The 19,800-nt window shown below is 42.6% G+C and overlaps 1 protein-coding gene across 6 annotated transcripts in view; it reads left to right on the top strand.

Moving 5' to 3' along the window:
* The window catches only part of PLEKHA8 (pleckstrin homology domain containing A8), a 104,816-nt gene that overhangs the window by 23,812 nt on the left and 61,204 nt on the right, over positions 1–19,800 (top strand). For all 6 annotated transcript variants that reach the window (XM_034963864.4, XM_063605665.1, XM_014345622.4 and 3 more), the window contains exons 7-12: positions 535–692; positions 2,534–2,690; positions 3,081–3,166; positions 8,624–8,682; positions 9,636–9,766; positions 10,411–10,481. In XM_034963864.4, coding sequence (XP_034819755.1) covers positions 535–692; positions 2,534–2,690; positions 3,081–3,166; positions 8,624–8,682; positions 9,636–9,766; positions 10,411–10,481 — 662 coding nt within the window. The remainder of the gene's footprint in view (positions 1–534; positions 693–2,533; positions 2,691–3,080; positions 3,167–8,623; positions 8,683–9,635; positions 9,767–10,410; positions 10,482–19,800) is intronic.

Genomic DNA, 19,800 nt, shown 5'->3' on the forward strand with positions numbered 1-19,800 from the left:
GCTGAGGTGCTGGGAAAGCCATTAATGGCTCTTTGATTTCTAAATTGCAGCCTTGAGGCTGGACTGCTCCCATCACAGGCCTTGGAGGCAGAAGACTGGGAGGTTTGGCTTGATTTAACAATTCTTTCAGTGGGTGTTGAAAGGATAACATTTACCTGGGCAGTCAATTTATGACCAAGCTTGGCGAGGTGGCTCATGCCTGTAATCCCAGCACTTTAGAACGCTGAGGTGGGAGGATTGCCTGAGGCCAGGTGGTCAAGACCAACCTGGGCAACATAGTGACACCCCATCTCTACAAAAAATTAGAAATTAGCCGGGCATGATGGCAGGCACCTGTAGTCCGAGCTACTCAGGGTGGAGTGCTGGGCTCAAGTAGGAGGATTGATTGAGCCCAGAAGATTGCAGTGAGCTGTGATTGTGCCACTGTACTGCAGCCTGGGTGACAGAGTGGAGACCCTGTTTCAAAAAAAAAAAAAAACAAAAAAAGACCAAATAACGACTTTCTGGCTTTTTTTCCTTTTAAAAAATTTGCAGGCAAATGGAGTTGAGCACTTGTGAAAATGGATCTTTAAATATGGAAATAAATGGTGAGGAAGAAATCCTAATGAAAAATAAGAATTCCTTATATTTGAAATCTGCAGAGATAGACTGCAGCATATCAAGTGAGGAAAATACAGATGATAATATAACAGGTAAAAACAAAAGTAAAGTCTGAAACAAACCAATTTTAGATGATAGAAAATTTGGGAATTTGATGAATATCCATGATAGGGATTAACCTCAAGACCATGTAGTAGTGTCTGCTAAGGAGGATATTGGCTGGGTAAGATAAGTCATATGACTGAACAACATTCTTTCATCCAATCTGACCTGGTGTTGAGAAGGCAGAGTGAAGAGGAAGATTCCTGCTCAGTGTTCTTGGCTGTGTTCATGGGCTGCAGTGAGCAGAGGGCCTTCAACCCTGTATCTTCAAAGTCCTTTGAACTTAGATTATGATGTTATACTTAACAGTGTGTAAAATTACAGCAGTTCGGTTTTTCATCCTCCCGGTTTCTGTTGGGCCTGAGGATGTCAGAATTCACCAGTCACCATGAGGTTTCTACGTAGTCTTCTCTGTTTATCAAGCCAAAGTCCCACATTTCAGGTAATAGGTCTGTAGTTCAAATATGCTAATCCCTTGGCACTAATCACTGAAATCTACTTTAGATCAAAGACAACTATATTAGAGCTTTTAATTGTGTTATAAGAACTTAATAATTTGAAAATGAAATTAAAATTTCCTTCTCATCTACCTTGAAATAAGAGACCTTATTTTTTCTCGATGAATCGGGGAGCAGTGTGGGAGTTGAGGGAAGGAGCTGTGTTTTCTTAGCTGTTAATCTGAGAGAGACAATCCATACATCATTGGAGCCTTATCTCTTGGGTAAATAATAAAGACAGAAGAAAATATCTGTCAAAACAGTGCAGTCATTTATTTGCTCCTATAATTTTGCTTCTAGGAATTGTTCTTCAGTGAATAGTTAGATTTAAGGAGAAAGACCTATTGATAGGGATGTTCTTTGTGGCATTACAGTCAGTTCTCATTATTTGCAGTAGTTAGGTGTTATTGAGTCACCATGAGCCCTAAATTAGCAAATACTAAACTCTTGCTCCTGGGGGAAATACAAGGTTAGGTTCCTGCAAGACTTTGGTCACAAAATTTTTGTCTACCAATCAATACATAACCTTGTTTTATGTGTGTTTTCATTTAAAGACACTTTAATATGTATTGTTGATTCATTAACATTGAACTCACGGTGAACAGCACTATTACTCATGCTTGAATGAGGCTTATCTAACACACATCTTTTTTCCATAAGGCACATCACAGCCTTTTTGTGGGTAGGAACGCTAGACGGTACTATACTTGGGAGCCCTTTTAAACAGCAAAAACGATAAAATGCACAAACATGCATAAAATGTGGCACTAAGTAAGGACATTTGTCTATACTATGAGAGCTTAAACAAGAAGGCAGAACATCACATTGCTCTACCTCAGCTAGGAATATGTGTGTCCGGCAACAAAGTTTTCACCACTTTGCACGTGTCCACAAATGTCTGCAAAAGTGCCGCATGTGTTGATTTTGGGGTTACAGAATAAATTTTAGCAAGTAGACAAATTCACAAATACATATAGAATGTGCTAATAATGAGTAGTGATTGTATTTATAATTGTAAAATTTTGGAAGCTACCTAAGTGCCCCTCATGGGTATGATACAATATAACATGGTCATTAAAATCATGTTTTTGAAGGGTTGAATGATAATGAAAATATTCATGATACATTGTTTAGTGAAAGCAAGCAGGATTCAAATCTACACATACTTCAAGTTTTGTTTGTGTGTGTAGATGTATGTTTATGTATATGTGAATAGTGTTTCATGAATTTTTATTTCTATGTATTTTTCTGTGTTTTAGAAATTTTCAACAATCAATATGTATTTTTATAATAAATATATAATAGGTTAGTAATAGATATTTTCTACTTTGCAGTCCAAGGTGAAATAAGGAAGGAAGATGGATTGGAAAACCTGAAAAATCATGACAATAACTTGACTCAGTCTGGATCAGACTCAAGTTGCTCCCCGGAATGCCTCTGGGAGGAAGGCAAAGAAGTTATCCCAACTTTCTTTAGTACCATGAACACAAGGTATTCTAGACTCTTTAATATCACTGATGCTTGGATACTAACTTCCATTCTGGAAAATCGGTCATGGTGTTCCTTTCAGGTGATGGCATATTCTAGGAGAATAGAGAATGTGGTATACCAAGTACCTGCTTTACTGTTTACTCTTTCTTACCAATGAATAAGAAGGAATTGATTGTGAAGTGTGCTCTATGAACAAATGTTAGCTTGCTTTGGTGGATTATCTTTGGAAATTTGTTTTATGAGACCATATTAGAAAAACAGTCACTGGGGCATATCAAGTCAAACGATTTGCCCTACAGAGAGGCAGCTGTTTCTATGACTTACCTCTGAATTGCAGAGTGCTGATACTTATTTTCAATCTTTTCTCCTCCATATCACCAAATTATGTAGCTTTAGTGACATTGAACTTCTGGAAGACAGTGGCATTCCCACAGAAGCATTCTTGGCATCATGTTATGCTGTGGTTCCAGTATTAGGTAAGATTCCTGCAGTTGCCTTACATTCATTCATGTCTAGAATCTGCCTCACTGTAGTTATTTTGCAGGAGAAATACCCCAAACTATGTGTACAGTGAGATGACCCTTGGCTATTTGTTCAAATCACCAGACACATACAGTTAAAACTGTGTGACCTTAAGCATTATTGCATATTCCCATTTCATTTCTAATAATGATTAAATATTGACCTCAAAATAATGTAATTTAAAAGGGGGATCTTTCTAGAAACCATACATAAAAGTAAAAAAAGTATTTGAGGAATAGACCTTCAAATATATTGGCACTGTGAAAAAATGTGTTTTACCAGTTAAAACTTTTTTTGAGACAGGCTCTTGCTTTGTTGCCCAGGCTGGAGTGCAGTGGCATGATCTCTGTTCACTGCAAACTTCACCTCCCAGGCTCAAGCAATCCTTCCACCTCAGCCTTCTTGGTAGCTGGACTATATGCGCATGCCCAGCTAATTTTTGTATTTTTTGTGGACATGGGTTTCGTCATGTTGCCCATACTGGTCTGGAACACCCGGGCTCAAGTGATCCTTCCCTCCCAAAATGTGAGCCACCATACCCAACCAAAACATATTTTCTTTTTTGAGACGGAGTCTTGCTTTGTCACCCAGGCTGCAGTGCAGTGGCGGGATCTCCACTCACTGCAAGCTCCGCCCCCCAGGTTCATGCCATTCTCCTGCCTCAGCCTCCCGAGTAGCTGGGACTACAGGTGCCTGCCACCACACCTGGCTAATTTTTTTGTATTTTTAGTAGAGACAGGGTTTCACTGTGTTTGCCAGGATAGTCTTGATCTCCTGACCTTGTGATCCGCCCGCCTTGGCCTCCAAAAGTGCTGGGATTACAGGCGTGAACCACCATGCCCGGTCTGCAAAACATATTTTCAAAGATTTTTAAAGATATATTCTCTCTCTCTCTCTCTCTATATATATAACATATATATAATATATATAACACATAATATATAACATACATATATATGTAAATAAATAAAATGTATGTTATGGCTGGGCGCAGTGGCTCACGCCTGTAATCCCAGCACTTTGGGAGGCTGAGGTGGGCAGATCACCTGAGATGAGGAGTTTGAGACCAGCCTGGCCAACATGGTAAAACCCCGTCTCTACTAAAAATACAAAAATTAGCTGAGTGTGGTGGCGTGCACCTGTAATCCCAGTTACTCAGGAGGCTGAGGCAGGAGAATCACTTGAACCTGGGAGACGGAGGTTGCAGTGAGCCGAGATTGCACCACTGCACTCCAGCCTGGATGACAGACAGCCTGTCTCAAAAAAAAAAAAAAAAAGTATATATATATATATATATATATATATATATATATATATATATATGTTATGTGTATATATATGTTATGTATATATATGTTATATATATTTTTAATAGATAAATATATCTATGAAAATTTATATGTAACATTTAAATTATATGTAATTTATATCTAACAAATACATAATTTTATATATTATATATAATATATATTTATATATATAAAGAAGTTTATTTAGGTCAAATTCACTTTTACTTGTATAAAGTCAGTAATACCAAGAATGGCTAATGTGTTGAAATTTGCTTTATGACCCATTTAACTATCCATCTTTTGTAAAAATTGAGGTATAACTTGTGTAGGTCTTAACTGTTATGATTCAGTGAATTTTGACAAATGCATCTACCTCTCTAATCCATATCCTTATCAAGAAATAGTATGTTTTCATCACCCTCGAATATTCCCTGTGTCACTCAGCCTGAAATAACCATTTTATTGATTTCTGTCACCATAGGTTAGTTCTGCCTATTCTAAAACTTGATATAACTGGAATATTATACTTTTTTGCCTCTGGCTTTTCTCATACAGTATGTTTTTGAGATCCATCCTTGTTTTCTGTATCAGTAGTTTGTTCCTTTTTATTGCTAAGTAGTATTCCATTAAATGAATATACCACAATTATTTATTCACTCTCTTATGGATGGACTTTGGGCAGTTTGTAGTTTGGGACTCTTTTTTTTTTTTTTTCTTGAGACAGAGTCTTGCTCTGTCACCTAAGCTGGAGTGCAGTGGCACAATCTCGGCTCACTGCAACCTCCACCTCCCGGGTTCAAGTGATTCTCCTGCCCCAGCCTCCCAAGTAGCTGGGGTTACAGGCCTGTGCCACCATGCCTGGCCAATTTTTTTTGTATTTTTAATAGAGACAAGGTTTCACCATGTTGGCCAGGCTGGTCTCAAACTCCTGACCTCACGTGATCTGCCCACCTCGGTCTCCCAAAGTGCTGGGATTACAGGAGTGAGCCACTGCTCTTGGCCAATTTGGGACTATTATAAATGAAATTGCTCTAAACATTTTTGTGCCTATGGGCCTATGCTTTCATTTCTCTTGAGTAAATACCTAGGACTGGAATTGCTGGTTCATAGTTTAACTTTATAATAAACTGCCAGACAGTTATAATGGTTGCACAGTTGTTCATAGTGTATGAGTATTCTAGTTGTTTGACTTCTTCACCAGCATTTAGTAGTGTCAATATTTTGTTTTTGGCATTCCTGAATGTTTTAGTGGTATTTCATTGTGGCTTTAATCTGCATTTCCATGATGACTAATGATATTGAGCACTTTTTTTTTTATAATTATTGGCCATCCCTATCTCTTCCATTGTGAAATGTCTGTTCAAATCTTTCACCCATTTTTAAAAGTTAATTGTTTTTATTACTGAGTTGGGAGAGTTCTTTATATATTCTTAATTAAAATTCCATTGTAGACATGTGAATATTTTCCCCCAGAGCATGGCTTGCCTCCTCCTTTTCTTAATGATGCCTTTTCAGAAGTTTTAAATTTCCATGAAGTCCAGTTTCTTCTTTTATGCTTAGTGCTTTTAGTGTCTTAAGAAATCTTTACATATCCCAAAGGTCATGAAGATATTCTGTTTTCTTCTAGACTCTTCTAACTTTTACATTTGTGCCTATGAACCACTGGAATTATTTTTTGTGTGTGGTGTGAGGTAGGGAGTTGAGGTTCATTTTTTTTTTTTTCCTTGTGGTAACTGGTTGCTCAAGAACCATGGGTCAAAATATGTTTTCCTTTTTACATTGCTTTGGCAGCTCTGTCAAAAACCAATTGAACTTATAATGCTTATAATATGGGACTGTTTCTGGACTCTCTTTTCTGTTCCAATGATCTTATGGTGTCTTAATTATTATAAGGCTTGAAATCAGATAATGTAAGTCTCTCAGTTTTTTCTTTTTCAAGATTGTTATGGAAATTCTAGGCCTTTTGATAAATTTTAGCTGTTCAATTCCTATTTAAAAGCCTTTTAGGATTTTGATTAAGATTACATTATATCTCTAAACCAATTAGGGGAAAGCTGACATCTTAAACAACATCGAAGGCTGGGCTCACTGGCTTATAACTGTAATCCCAGCACTTTGGGAGGCCAAGGCAGGAGGATCGCTTGAAACCAGGAGTTTGATCCTGGCCTAGGCAACAAAGTAAGACCCTGTCTCTATGAAAAAAATTAGCCAGGTGTGATGGTGCAAGCCTATAGTCCCAGCTACTTGGGAGGCTGATGCAGGAGAATCACACGAGCCTGGGATATCAAGGCTGCAGTGAGCCGTGGCTGCACCACTGCACTCCATCCTAGTTGACAGAGCAAGACCCTGTCTCAAAAACAAAAGCATTGAATCTTCCAATCCATGAGGATGCTGTATCTATTTACTTAAGTCATTTTAATTTTCTCTGAAGAATGTTCTATCTAGTTTTTAGTGTATAGCTATCATATTCTTTCGTTAGGAATAAGTTTTAGAATTTTATTTTTTTATGCTGTTGTAAAAAGTGTTTTATTTCATTTTCCAATTATTAATAGCATGTACATGCAAATTATGTTTATATGCTGAGTTGTTTTTATAATCATGAATGAGTTAACTTTATAAAATGCTTTTTCTATATTTGCTGAAGTCATTTTTTTCCTGTAATTTGTTAATGTAATGAATTACATTGTTTGGATGAATTTCGTTCATTATCTTGGTATTTGTTTCTATCATCTTGCTACTTATTTTCTGCTTTTCTCTGTATGTTCTTTGTTCCCTTTTTTACTCCTTTCCTGATCTCTAGCCAGTTAATCAATTTTTTTTTAGTATTCTGTTTTATTTCCTCTTTTGGCCTCTTAGCTACCTATCTTTGTCCCTGCCTTTCTTTTAGATCAATCAAGTATTTTTTTTTTTTTTTTTTAAGAATTCCTCTATCTTTTCTCTTTTGGCTTTTTAGCTATACCTCTTTGTTTTATTTTTTAGTCATTGTTCTTGCCCAACAGAAATATTCAAACCACATATGTAATTTTAAGTTTTCTAGTAGGCACATTAACATAGTAAACACAAATTAATTTTAATAATGTATTTTAAAACCTAGAATATCTAAAATATCTTAACATGTAATAAATATAAAAGAATCATTGGGCCGGGCGTGGTGGCTCACGCCTGTAATCCCAGCACTTTGGGAGGCCGAGGCAAGTGGGTCACAAAGTCAGGAGATCGAGACCATCTTGGCCAACGTGATGGCACATGCCTGTAATCCCAGCTACCTGGGAGGCTGAGGCAGGAGAATCGCTTGAACCAGGGAGTCGGAGGTTGCAGTGAGCTGAGATCATGCCACTGCACTCTAGCCTGGTGACAGAGCGAGACTCCGTCCCCCCAGAAAAAAGAATCATTAATGAGTCTGAGCATGGTGGCTCACGCCTGTAATCCCAGCACTTTGGGAGGCCGAGGTGGGCAGATGACTTGAGATTAGGAGTTCGAGACCAGCCTGGCCAACATGGTGAAGCCCGTCTCTACTGAAAATACAAAAATTAGCTGGGCGTGGTGGTGGGCATCTGTAATCTCAGCTACTCGGGAGGCTGAGGGAGAATCGCTTGAACCTGGGAGGTGGAGGTTGCAGTGAGCCGAGATCATGCTACTCCACTCCAGCCTGGGGACAGAGCGAGAGACTCCATCTCAAAAAAACAAACAAACCGAAAGAATCATTAATGAGATAGTTTGCAATCTCTTTTTCATACTCAGTCTTCCTAATCTGGTACGTATTTTACTTCCAGTACATTTTGGTTAGTGCTAGCCACGCTGCAAGTACTAACTAGCCACATATCTAGTGGCTACCATATTGGACAGTGCAGCCCTAAGGATTACTATATGAATCCTAAACTTATAAGATTATCTTCATCTCACCTGTCACTTAGGGCCTCATTATAACTCACCTTGGAGTAGTGTAATAGAAAAAGATGGTAATAGTATCCTGGAAGCTTTTGAAGATTATGTTTAGATAAATGATTTGGAAGCAAAAATTAAAGTTGTTGGGGATCTGCTAAATTTATTATTACTTTATTATAAAAAATATTGCCACTTAAAAATTGCTTTTTCAGAAATGTTTTTAATCTTTTCTTCTAGACAAACTTGGCCCTACAGTGTTTGCTCCTGTTAAGATGGATCTTGTTGGAAATATTAAGGTGAGCATACTGGTTTGTCTCTGTGGAAACTTTTAAATAAAGGAAAATGTTCTCAACATTTTTGTGCTTGGCCAGAATAAATCAAAAAGTGAAAAATGTGTCACTGTTCTTTAAGAGAGCAAGCATCTTTCTTCTCACATTGTGAATGCTCAGTAAGGGAATTACTAAGCCTTTATTATATGCTAGAGTTAAGCTTTATGGGGAGTAGAAGATTCATTTTTAAAATGAAACCAGGACTGCCTTTTCATGTGCACCGTGTGGATCAGTAGGGTTTCACTCTAATGTCCACACTGATTCTGTGCTTTTTTAGGTTTAAATGGTGATAAGTTATATTTTTCTAAAAGATAGGTTATATAGTGAAAATAGCTGTCAGTGGTCTGGGACTCAAAAGGCCCATTTCCAGTGGTAGTTGTGGGACCATCAACAACTCACCAAATCTTTGAGCCTCTTTCTTCCAGGTAAAATAAGGGATGGGTCCCCTTTTAAATGCAGATTAAATGTTACCTTCTTGAGGATACAGTGCCCAATAAAAATCTTTTGTGTCATTGGAGACTAGTCTTTGAGGAAGCACTATTAGGAATTCCTGTAGATATACCTTTCTTTATTGTATTTAGGTGGAACAGTTGCAAGTAGTCTCATTAGAACAAATGATTGTTGAGTTTTATATTCAGAGTGAAAAGTATCTGCCAAAGACAAGCATGAGAGAGGTTCTGAGGCAGAAAAAATAACTTTAAGAACAAAACTTTAAACCCTGAGACTATTTAATTCCAGTTTAAGCTACATAGAATTCTCCAAAACAAATACTATCATGAAAACATAAGGAAGAAGGTAATAGGAGCTTAATTTATTTTCTTAGAGGCCTGCTTGCCAAACTTACAAGTCTCCAGACTATACTGAGTTGCTTGATAACTTCAGCATTTTAAACTTAGGTTGTTTCCCTGCTTTCCCTCCAGAAAGTAAATCAGAAGTATATAACCAACAAAGAAGAGTTTACCACTCTCCAGAAGATAGTGCTGCACGAAGTGGAGGCGGATGTAGCCCAGGTTAGGAACTCAGCGACTGAAGCCCTCTTGTGGCTGAAGAGGTGAGGCAGCTGGGGTGGGACAGCAGTTAAAATCTAGCTCAAAAAAAATTACCAGCAAAAAAAATTGTTACACAAAGGAGACTACTTCTGAGTGAAGGATCTAGTTGAATTGTGTAGCCTTTTCTAGAAGGTCTAATGAATAATACCACCTTATTTTTTTTTTGCCTCTCTTTTGATGGTGATAAATATTATTGATAAGTATATATAAGATAGGAATCTTAAAGGCATTAAAGTCAACTGCCTTCTCTTTAAATCAGTGGCTCTCCAACTTCAGTGGCATCAGAATCATCTGGAGGACTTGTTAAAAACACTAGACTCGGAACCAGTTTCTGATTCAGTAACTCGGGTGGGGCCCCAGAGTTTGCATTTCTAGCAAATTCCCAGGTGATGCTAAAGCCACTAGTCCTGGGACACATTTTGAAAACCACTTCTTTAGGTATATCAGATGAGCTGAAAGATGGGCTCCAGAGCAAGCTAAAGGGAAGTGAAGGGAAGAGGTTCAGGAAGGACTGCCATATAATTTGACCTATTCACTGCTGTGCCTAAGATGTTACTGAAATGGAAGCTGATGTCTGCCATTTCTTTATACCCACTCAACATAAGTGAACTTTGAAAATAATATTTCTTCCTTTATTTTGTTTTAGAGGTCTCAAATTTTTGAAGGGATTTTTGACAGAAGTGAAAAATGGGGAGAAGGATATCCAGACAGCCCTAAGTAAGTGTTCTTTATGTTTTGTTGAATGAGTCAATAGACTGTGGAATGGAGACCCCTAGAGGAGGATACAGGGTATAGGGGATATTTCCGCTTTTGAGAATTTGATTTTGTTTCTTTTCTTATTTCATTATTATTCATTGCTTCTTATATGCTTTGTTTAAAAAGTACCTATGAGACAATGACCTGGTAATCTAGATGTAACGTACTAAAAATCAGTATATTTTGAAGACGTGCTGAATAAGTGGAAAGCCATCTCTTAAACATAATAGGAAGACCTAATATTATCAAGAAGTTAGTTTTCCTAAATCTTCAAATATATTATAGTCTTTGAAAATCAGTATACAAAGAAAAGTTTGAACACCATAACAGCGGGTTGGCATGGGGGAATCCCAGGGATTTGTTCTGGAGTAAGAGTAAAGGTTTTCATCATCGTGTAACTCCTCAAATATATAATGCTGTGTGCGTCCCAGTTTCTAGTCATAAAGCCAAAATGGGATGAAGGGCTTGGTCAGAGGAGATCATCTTATATCTCCAGCACCTTAAAGTAGTGACTGCAACTTTGTAGGTGCTTAATAAACATTGGACAGGTAGGTAGATGGATGGATGTGTGGATAGAGCCATTTATCAGACCAGTTTTGGAAAATGTTGAGATTGGGGAGCATCCTTAGAGTGCTTCTAATGGAGTGGCTGAACTCTCACCATTGATCTATAGGAAATTCTTCTAGCATGGGCCATGAGGCGTGTGTGGAGAAAACAAATGAACTGTGACATAAACTAATTAGATGCTTCTGGTTTGAGAGGGAGCTAGTGTTCTCTGTGGCTTTTTTTCAGTGTCATAGTTGGGTTCTACCTCCTTCTGTTAGTCCTCTCTCTGGGCCATGAGTCCTCAAGAATTCTGCCCCCACGTGATTTCCCGAGTCTGCCCCATCTAGCAACTGCTGATCTGCCATAAAAATGAGAGCTGACATTTCTGTAGCACTTTGTGAAGAATGTAGACTTCATAAACTTAATCCTCATTTCAATCCATTTTTACAGGTTAGGGAACTGTAAGATTAAAATATTGCTTAAGACCAGCATAAGGTCTGAAGCAGAGTGGCTTTGAGGCCCCTGCTTTGAAGGTCCACATTTCTCCTACAAAGGGTCTTTTCCACCATTCCTGGGCCACCTGCATTTTTACATTCCCCATACATCCCTGAATTTCAGGATGGTCTCAGTTATATTCTCCCCTCTGTGTCCTGATTTCAAGTACTAAAAGTATATTCAGCATGTCTACTCATGCCCCCTAGCCAGTATCTGTCAAGCTTTATGGCTTGTGGAGTGTAGGATCAGGAGCTCTGGAGTGGCTCTCTGGATTCTGCCACTTATTAGTGCTCTGCCCTTAGGCAAGTTATTTAACCTCTCTGATCCTCACTTTGTTCATCTATAAAATGGGAATGGTGATATTATTTCCCTAACAAGGTGGTTGTAAATATTAAGTAGGTGCATGTGCATGTGAAAAAATTACGGAAGTATTCGGTACACAAAACACTCAGTGTGGCCGGGTGTGGTGGCTCATGCCTGTACTTTCGGAGACTGAGGCAGGAGGATCACTTGAGTTCAGGAGTTTGAGACCAGCCTACGCAACATGGCAAAACTCCATCTCTACAAAAATTAGATGAGTATGGTGTTGCGTGCCTGTAGTCCCAGCTACTTAGGGGGCTGAGGTGGGAAGATTGCTTGAACCCAGGAGGTCAAGGCTGCAGTGAGTTGTGGTCATGGCACTGTACTCCAGTCTGGGCAATCGAGTGAGACCAGACCCTGTCTCAAAAACAAACAAACAAACAAAAAAACAATGCTCAGTCGTCAAGATCAGCATCTATTGTTGTGATAATGATGTTTTGTCATCATTATCATAATCATGATATATGAAGTTAATAACCTGCCAGAAAATAAGACTTATTTGTCCCACATCAGTAATGGAAAGTTTACAAAGCTTAGGTGCCAAGCCAGAAACTTCACTTCAAACTAACTTATTAGTATGGAATTTTCATGCTAGCAGAAAGACTTCTCCACCTGTTGGAAATGCAGGAGATACAGGGTTTAGCACTGTGTGCCCAGTGGACTCCGCTTGTCTCATGCTGCTATTACTTTGTTAGGGCTGTCTATGGAAGGGGAGTAGGACAATGCTGATCCCATTTAGCCCACTGGAAGAGCTGGGGTGGAACGGAACCCAGCTGCTTATGGGCTTTGACCCCCCTAGAGATAGAAAGGAAACAGGATATACCATTTCTATCCAGTCCCAACCCCAATTCTGCCCACTTTTCTCTCTCCTTTTCTCCTCAAGGTTTCTCATCAAATGTTGTACTTGATTTGGAGACTGGGCCCAGGGGATGTATTGACTTTGTGAAGAAAGAGGAGACTTTGAAGGGCAAATGCTGCTTTGTGACTGCAATAATCACAGCCAGTCTCAGCTTTTTCTTCCCTCTCTTCTCCTTCGGCACAATTTTCAATGGAAAAGAGAAGGGAGGCTGTAAATTTGACATTTTTGTCCTGATGTTCAGGCTTATTTCAAAGAAGGTGTTTATGATTTAAATCCTATCTTTGATTGTGGAAATCCCTAGTTTCTTGCTGCTGCTCAGTATGAGGAGATAAAGTTCCCCTATTAAACCCACCCTCCCTCCAAAGTTCCCCTGTTAAACCCACCCTCCCCTCCCACAGACACAGACACAACAAGCTCTGCGTAAACGGTTTTTTGAGAAATGTTTACACAATAGTTACTCAGAACCTGTAGGCTCCTTGATGCATATTTCTTCTGGGATAATGGTTCCTTTTTCTCATTTTGAAGTCCCAGCCTTCGTAAGTAGAACTGATACCTTGTTTGAAATGAGGGAGGGTGAATGAGTAGGTAAAAGAGAGTGTGTGCAATTTATATGCCATATATAGGCAAGTTTGTTGGCTTTTTTAAATTCTAAAGTTGAATTTAAAAACAGCTATCACTTATAGAGCACCCAGTGTAACTACTACACTAAGTTTTTGATAAATATTTTATTTAATCTTCCAAATACTCTCCAGTGAATAAACTGAGGTTTAAAGAGGATAAATACTTTCCCTAGGGTCTCAAAATCTCCATCGGTGGTTCTCAAGCTGTTCCAAGGTCAGCAGCATCTTTATCACCTGAAAACTCATTAGAAATGCAGACTATCCGGTTCCACCCCAGACCTGCTGAATCAGACACTCTGAGGCTGGGGCCTGGCAGTCTGTGTTTTAACAAGTCATTCAGATGATTCTAATCCATGCTGAAGTTTGAGACCTAGTCATCTAGACTTAGGCCTTTGAGGTTCACCTGTCACTTGTCTACATCTTGATAATTTTGTGATTTTGACTGCATCTAAGAGATTTTTATTTTTTATTTTTTATTTTTTTTTAAGTTACTCAACATTTTTATTCCTTATTGGGAGCCAATTTGTTTCTAAATCTTTTTTTTTTTTAGCCTTTTTTTATTTTTTATTTTTTATTTTTTTATTTTTTTATTGATCATTCTTGGGTGTTTCTCGCAGAGGGGGATTTGGCAGGGTCATAGGACAATAGTGGAGGGAAGGTTAGCAGATAAACAAGTGAACAAAGGTCTCTGGTTTTCCTAGGCAGAGGACCCTGCGGCCTTCCGCAGTGTTTGTGTCCCTGGGTACTTGAGATTAGGGAGTGGTGATGACTCTTAACGAGCATGCTGCCTTCAAGCGTCTGTTTAACAAAGCACATCTTGCACCGCCCTTAATCCATTCAACCCTGAGTGGATACAGCACATGTTTCAGAGAGCACAGGGTTGGGGGTAAGGTCACAGATCAACAGGATCCCAAGGCAGAAGAATTTTTCTTAGTACAGAACAAAATGAAAAGTCTCCCATGTCTACCTCTTTCTACACAGACACGGCAACCATCCGATTTCTCAATCTTTTCCCCACCTTTCCCCCCTTTCTGTTCCACAAAACTGCCATTGTCATCATGGCCCATTCTCAATGAGCTGTTGGGTACACCTCCCAGACGGGGTGGTGGCCGGGCAGAGGGGCTCCTCACTTCCCAGTAGGGGCGGCCGGGCAGAGGCGCCCCTCACCTCCCGGACGGGGCGGCTGGCCAGGCGGGGGGGCTGACCCCCCCCACCTCCCTCCCGGACGGGGCGGCTGGCCAGGCGGGGGGCTGACCCCCCCACCTCCCTCCCGGACGGGGCGGCTGGCCAGGCGGGGGGCTGACCCCTCCACCTCCCTCCCGGACAGGGCGGCTGGCCGGGCAGAGGGGCTCCTCACTTCCCAGTAGGGGCGGCCGGGCAGAGGCGCCCCTCACCTCCCGGACGGGGCGGCTGGCCGGGCGGGGGGCTGACCCCCCACCTCCCTCCCGGACGGGGCGGCTGGCCGGGCAGAGGGGCTCCTCACTTCCCAGTAGGGGCGGCCGGGCAGAGGCGCCCCTCACCTCCCGGATGGGGTGGCTGGCCAGGCTGGGGGCTGACCCCCCCACCTCCCTCCCGGACGGGGCGGCTGGCCGGGCGGGGGGCTGACCCCCCACCTCCCTCCCGGACGGGGCGGCTGGCCGGGCAGAGGGGCTCCTCACTTCCCAGTAGGGGCGGCCGGGCAGAGGCGCCCCTCACCTCCCGGACGGGGCGGCTGGCCAGGTGGGGGGCTGACCCCCCCACCTCCCTCCCGGACGGGGCGGCTGGCCGGGCGGGGGGCTGACCCCCCCACCTCCCTCCCGGACGGGGCGGCTGGCCAGGCGGGGGGCTGACCCCTCCACCTCCCTCCCGGACAGGGCGGCTGGCCGGGCAGAGGGGCTCCTCACTTCCCAGTAGGGGCGGCCGGGCAGAGGCGCCCCTCACCTCCCGGATGGGGTGGCTGGCCGGGCTGGGGGCTGACCCCCCCACCTCCCTCCCGGACGGGGCGGCTGGCCGGGCGGGGGGCTGACCCCCCACCTCCCTCCCGGACGGGGCGGCTGGCCGGGCAGAGGGGCTCCTCACTTCCCAGTAGGGGCGGCCGGGCAGAGGCGCCCCTCACCTCCCGGACGGGGCGGCTGGCCAGGTGGGGGACTGACCCCCCCACCTCCCTCCCGGTTGGGGCGGCCGGCCAGGCAGAGGGGCTCCTCACTTCCCAGTAGGGGCGGCCGGGCAGAGGCGCCCCTCACCTCCCGGAGGGGGCGGCTGGCTGGGCGGGGGGCTGATCCCCCCACCTCCCTCCCGGACGGGGCGGCTGGCCAGGCGGGGGGCTGACCCCCCAACCTCCCTCCCGGACGGGGTGGCTGCCGGGCGGAGACGCTCCTCACTTCCCAGGCGGGGTGGCTGCCGGGTGGAGGGGCTCCTCACTTCTCAGACAGGGCGGTTGCCAGGCAGAGGGTCTCCTCACTTCTCAGACGGGGCGGCCGGGCAGAGACGCTCCTCACATCCCGGACGGGGCAACAGGGCAGAGGCGCTCCCCACATCTCAGACGATGGGCGGCCGGGCAGAGACGCTCCTCACTTCCTAGATGGGATGGCGGCCGGGAAGAGGCGCTCCTCACTTCCTAGATGGGATGGCGGCTGGGCAGAGACGCTCCTCACTTTCCAGACTGGGCAGCCAGGCAGAGGGCCTCCTCACATCCCAGACGATGGGCGGCCAGGCAGAGACGCTCCTCACTTCCCAGACGGGGTGGCGGCCGGGCAGAGGCTGCAATCTCGGCACTTTGGGAGGCCAAGGCAGGTGGCTGGGAGGTGGATGTTGTAGCGAGCCGAGATCACGCCACTGCACTCCAGCCTGGGCACCATTGAGCACTGATTGAAGGAGACTCCGTCTGCAATCCCGGCACCTCGGGAGGCCGAGGCTGGCGGATCACTCACGGTTAGGAGCTGGAGACCAGCCCGGCCAACACAGCGAAACCCCGTCTCCACCCAAAAAATAGGAAAACCAGTCAGGCGTGGCGGCGCGTGCCTGCAATCGCAGGCACTCGGCAGGCTGAGGCAGGAGAATCAGGCAGGGAGGTTGCAGTGAGCCGAGATGGCAGCAGTACAGTCCAGCTTCGGCTCGGCATCAGAGGGAGACTGTGGAAAGGGGAGAGGGAGGGGGAGGGGGAGGGGGAGAGATTAAGCAGGAGTAAAACTGCTGAAATTAGTTATAGCATCAGTTTATTTTGCCTCATTTTCATCATAATTAGACAGCTTTCCAATAAAAATACTGCTTAAGTAAGGTTTGAGGTGAATGTTCATGAAACTTGTATGGTCTTTATGGCCTTGGAAATAGTACATTTATATGTAGAAGTCCTAAATAACATAGTAGAAGCCTTGTCTCCTTTACCTTTCTGGAAAATGCATCTCTAGTTATTGTATTGCTGCAGTTCTGTGACCTGGAATACTTCCAGCATCTGGAAGGAGCCTTAGACTTTACACTGCCCCTTTTTGCACTTGAGCCATCACTTGGCTTCCCCATAATGATAATCAGAGTGGAACATTTTGGGTGGTTTCATGCTAAGAGCTGCTGTGTTCCCTTAGTGTCCTAACATTCTTTAGAGGTCATTTTCAGGAGGGAGTTGGGTTCACAAGGCAGATATGTTTAATAATCTGCTTTAGAGCTGAGTCCCCCTCTCCATTGCATATTCCACATCAAAAAGAGGTTTTGGAAAGCATCCTTGCAAGTGCAAGGAAGAAAAGTTGCTCTGGCATTTCATGCACCATTGTATTAAATGTTATATGCTCTGTGCTCAGTGGGATAACATATTGCCACATATCTCATCTCAGAATGATCCCATAAATGTCAGTAAAAGTTAACCCAACCAAGATCCTTTTCTGGCACAGAATAGAAAAAATTTTAAAAGGATGCTCAGTCATGTATTTAATATGAAAGGCTTTCACAGATAAGGAGAGATAAGTGAGAGAGATAAAGTCAGAACTCATAATCAGGTATTTGACATCAAATCATAAGTTGGCCATTCTGAAAATACTATGGAATGTGAATTGTAATACTCTTTCCAGAACCATTTGCAGCATATGCCTCCACTGTCAGGATTGGCTGGCAGCACAAGCATTAGTCTTAACAGTGCCTGAAATTAACAAAGGGCATCTCTGGGTGCTTGTTTGACCTCTTTCCACTGGTTATTGTCCATACAAGTCAATTTGCCTTAAGCTTAGTCACTATAAAGAATTCAGAGGTTACTCTCCTAGTAGCTCTGCTTTTAAAAATACATGCCAAAGCGCTTTGGGAGGCCAAGGCAGGCAGATCACTTGAGCTCACAAGTTCAAGACCAGCCTGGGCAACATGGCGAAGCCCCGTCTCTTCAAAACATTCAAAAATTAGCCATGTGTGGTGGTACCAGCCTGTGGTTCTAGCTACTTGGGGGCCTGAGGTGGGAGGATCACTTGCGCCAGGGACGTTGAGGCTGCAGTGAGCCATGTTTGCACCATTGCACTCCAGCCTGGGTGACAAACCAAGACTCTGTCTCAAAAAAGAAAATTATAAATAATTCAGGCATTTAACAAATATCTACCACTTGACCTAATAGAAAAAAATAGTTCAATACAGTTAAGTGCCCACGTGTCACTCCTTAATCCCGTGACTCCCATCGTTTTCCAGAGATCATCATCCTGAATTTGCATAGTTCATTATGTAATACATGTTTTTATGCTTTTGCTATATATTTATGTGTCCATAAGCAGCATCTAGTATTGGACTACATGTTTTAAACTTGTATATGAGGTATCATATTGTGCACATTCTTCCTTCTTCACTCAGTATTTTCAGACTTTAGCCACTGTTGAAGTGGCTTGTAGTCCTGGCTCATTCATTTTCCTTGCTGTTTAGCATTTCGTTGTATGAATAGACCATGGTTTAGAAAAACTAATATACTGTTAATGGACACAGTTGATTACAGATTTTCACCATTAAAAGCAATTCTACAATGTACACGTTCCTTTCACACATGTTCTCTATCATATGGAAAATTATGTCCGGACAGCACACCAGAAAAAGGAGGAGGCTTCTCATAGCTAAGAGGGACTGGTCCAGGGACTCTGGCTGTCTACAGACTGGTAGTTCATGGGGCCTTACTGCTTGAGAAGCTGTGCTGCCAGAACAGTGGTTCTCAAACTCTAACCTGTATTAGCCTCACCTGGAAGGCTCCTTGAAACACAGATTGCTCTGTAGGCCTGACGTGAGGCTGAGACTTTGCATTTGTAACAAGTTCCCAGGTGATGCTGAGGCTGCTGGTTTGGAGACTACACTGGGAACTGCTGCTGTAGTACATAATACAATTGGAATGGCTGAACCACATGACTAGATATTGCCAAATTGCTCTCCAAAGTCTATAATTACCAGCAGAGTAGTGAGAGTTCCCAATACTCCACATTCTTTTTAGCACTTGTCATTGTCAGCCTTTTAAATTTGTTCCTGATGGCTGTAAAATGATAGAATATTGCCAAAGTTTTTGTTCTTAGATTACAAGTAAGGTTGAGTAGCTTTTCCTGTCTTCACTGGCAGTTTGATTTCCTTCTCTGTGAGTTGCCTGTTCATGTATTTGACCACCTTTCTCTTAGGTTTTCTTTATCAACTCCTGGGAGTTCTTTATATTTCCTGGATATTAATCTTTTTCAGTGATGGGTTAAAATGTCTAATCTTTTTCAGTTATGTGTTAAAATGTCTTCTGTCAGTCTGTGGCTTGCGTTTGCTCTTTATCTATGGTGTCTTTTGGTATACAGAAGTTTCAGTTTTTATGTAATCAGACATGTCATTCTTTCTTTATGGATTGTACTTCTTAAAGAAATCCCTCTCTCCCTTGAGGTCACAAAGATGTTCTCTGACATTTTCTTCTCAAAGTTTTGTAGGTTTGCTTTCATATTTATGTCTTTAATCTTCCTGGAATTTATTTTTGTGAATGGTGTAAGGTGGGGATATAATTTTATTATTTCCAATCAGAAAGCCAGTTGTCTTAGCAGCATTTATTGGATCACCCATTCTTTTCCCCACTTGTATGTAATACCAACTTTGAGAGAGAGAGAGAGATCTGTTCTAGACTCCATATTCTGGTCCATTGTTCTTTTGCCCACCTATGCTTTAAAAAGACATGAGTTATAGGATGAAGGTTCTTACTATTCTAAGTGAGTTACTGGACCATTCTCTCTAGAATTCGTAGGATCTTAGGGCAAGCACACTTCCCCGGTGCCTATCTGTTTCCCACCAGCCTCCTGCCAGACTTGACTACCTGCTTTCAAATCTCCTGGTTCCTAATTCTTGCCTCAGAACTGTCTAGTTGAGCACATTTGCAGAACTATGATTTTCATTTCCTCAGCCCAGTGAGTAATTCCGCCCTTTCTGGCTTTGGTTCTCTACTTCCCAGGCTTTC

Source organism: Pan paniscus, chromosome 6 (genome assembly GCF_029289425.2).
Source record: "Pan paniscus chromosome 6, NHGRI_mPanPan1-v2.0_pri, whole genome shotgun sequence".
Classification (NCBI taxonomy): Eukaryota; Metazoa; Chordata; class Mammalia; order Primates; family Hominidae; genus Pan; species Pan paniscus.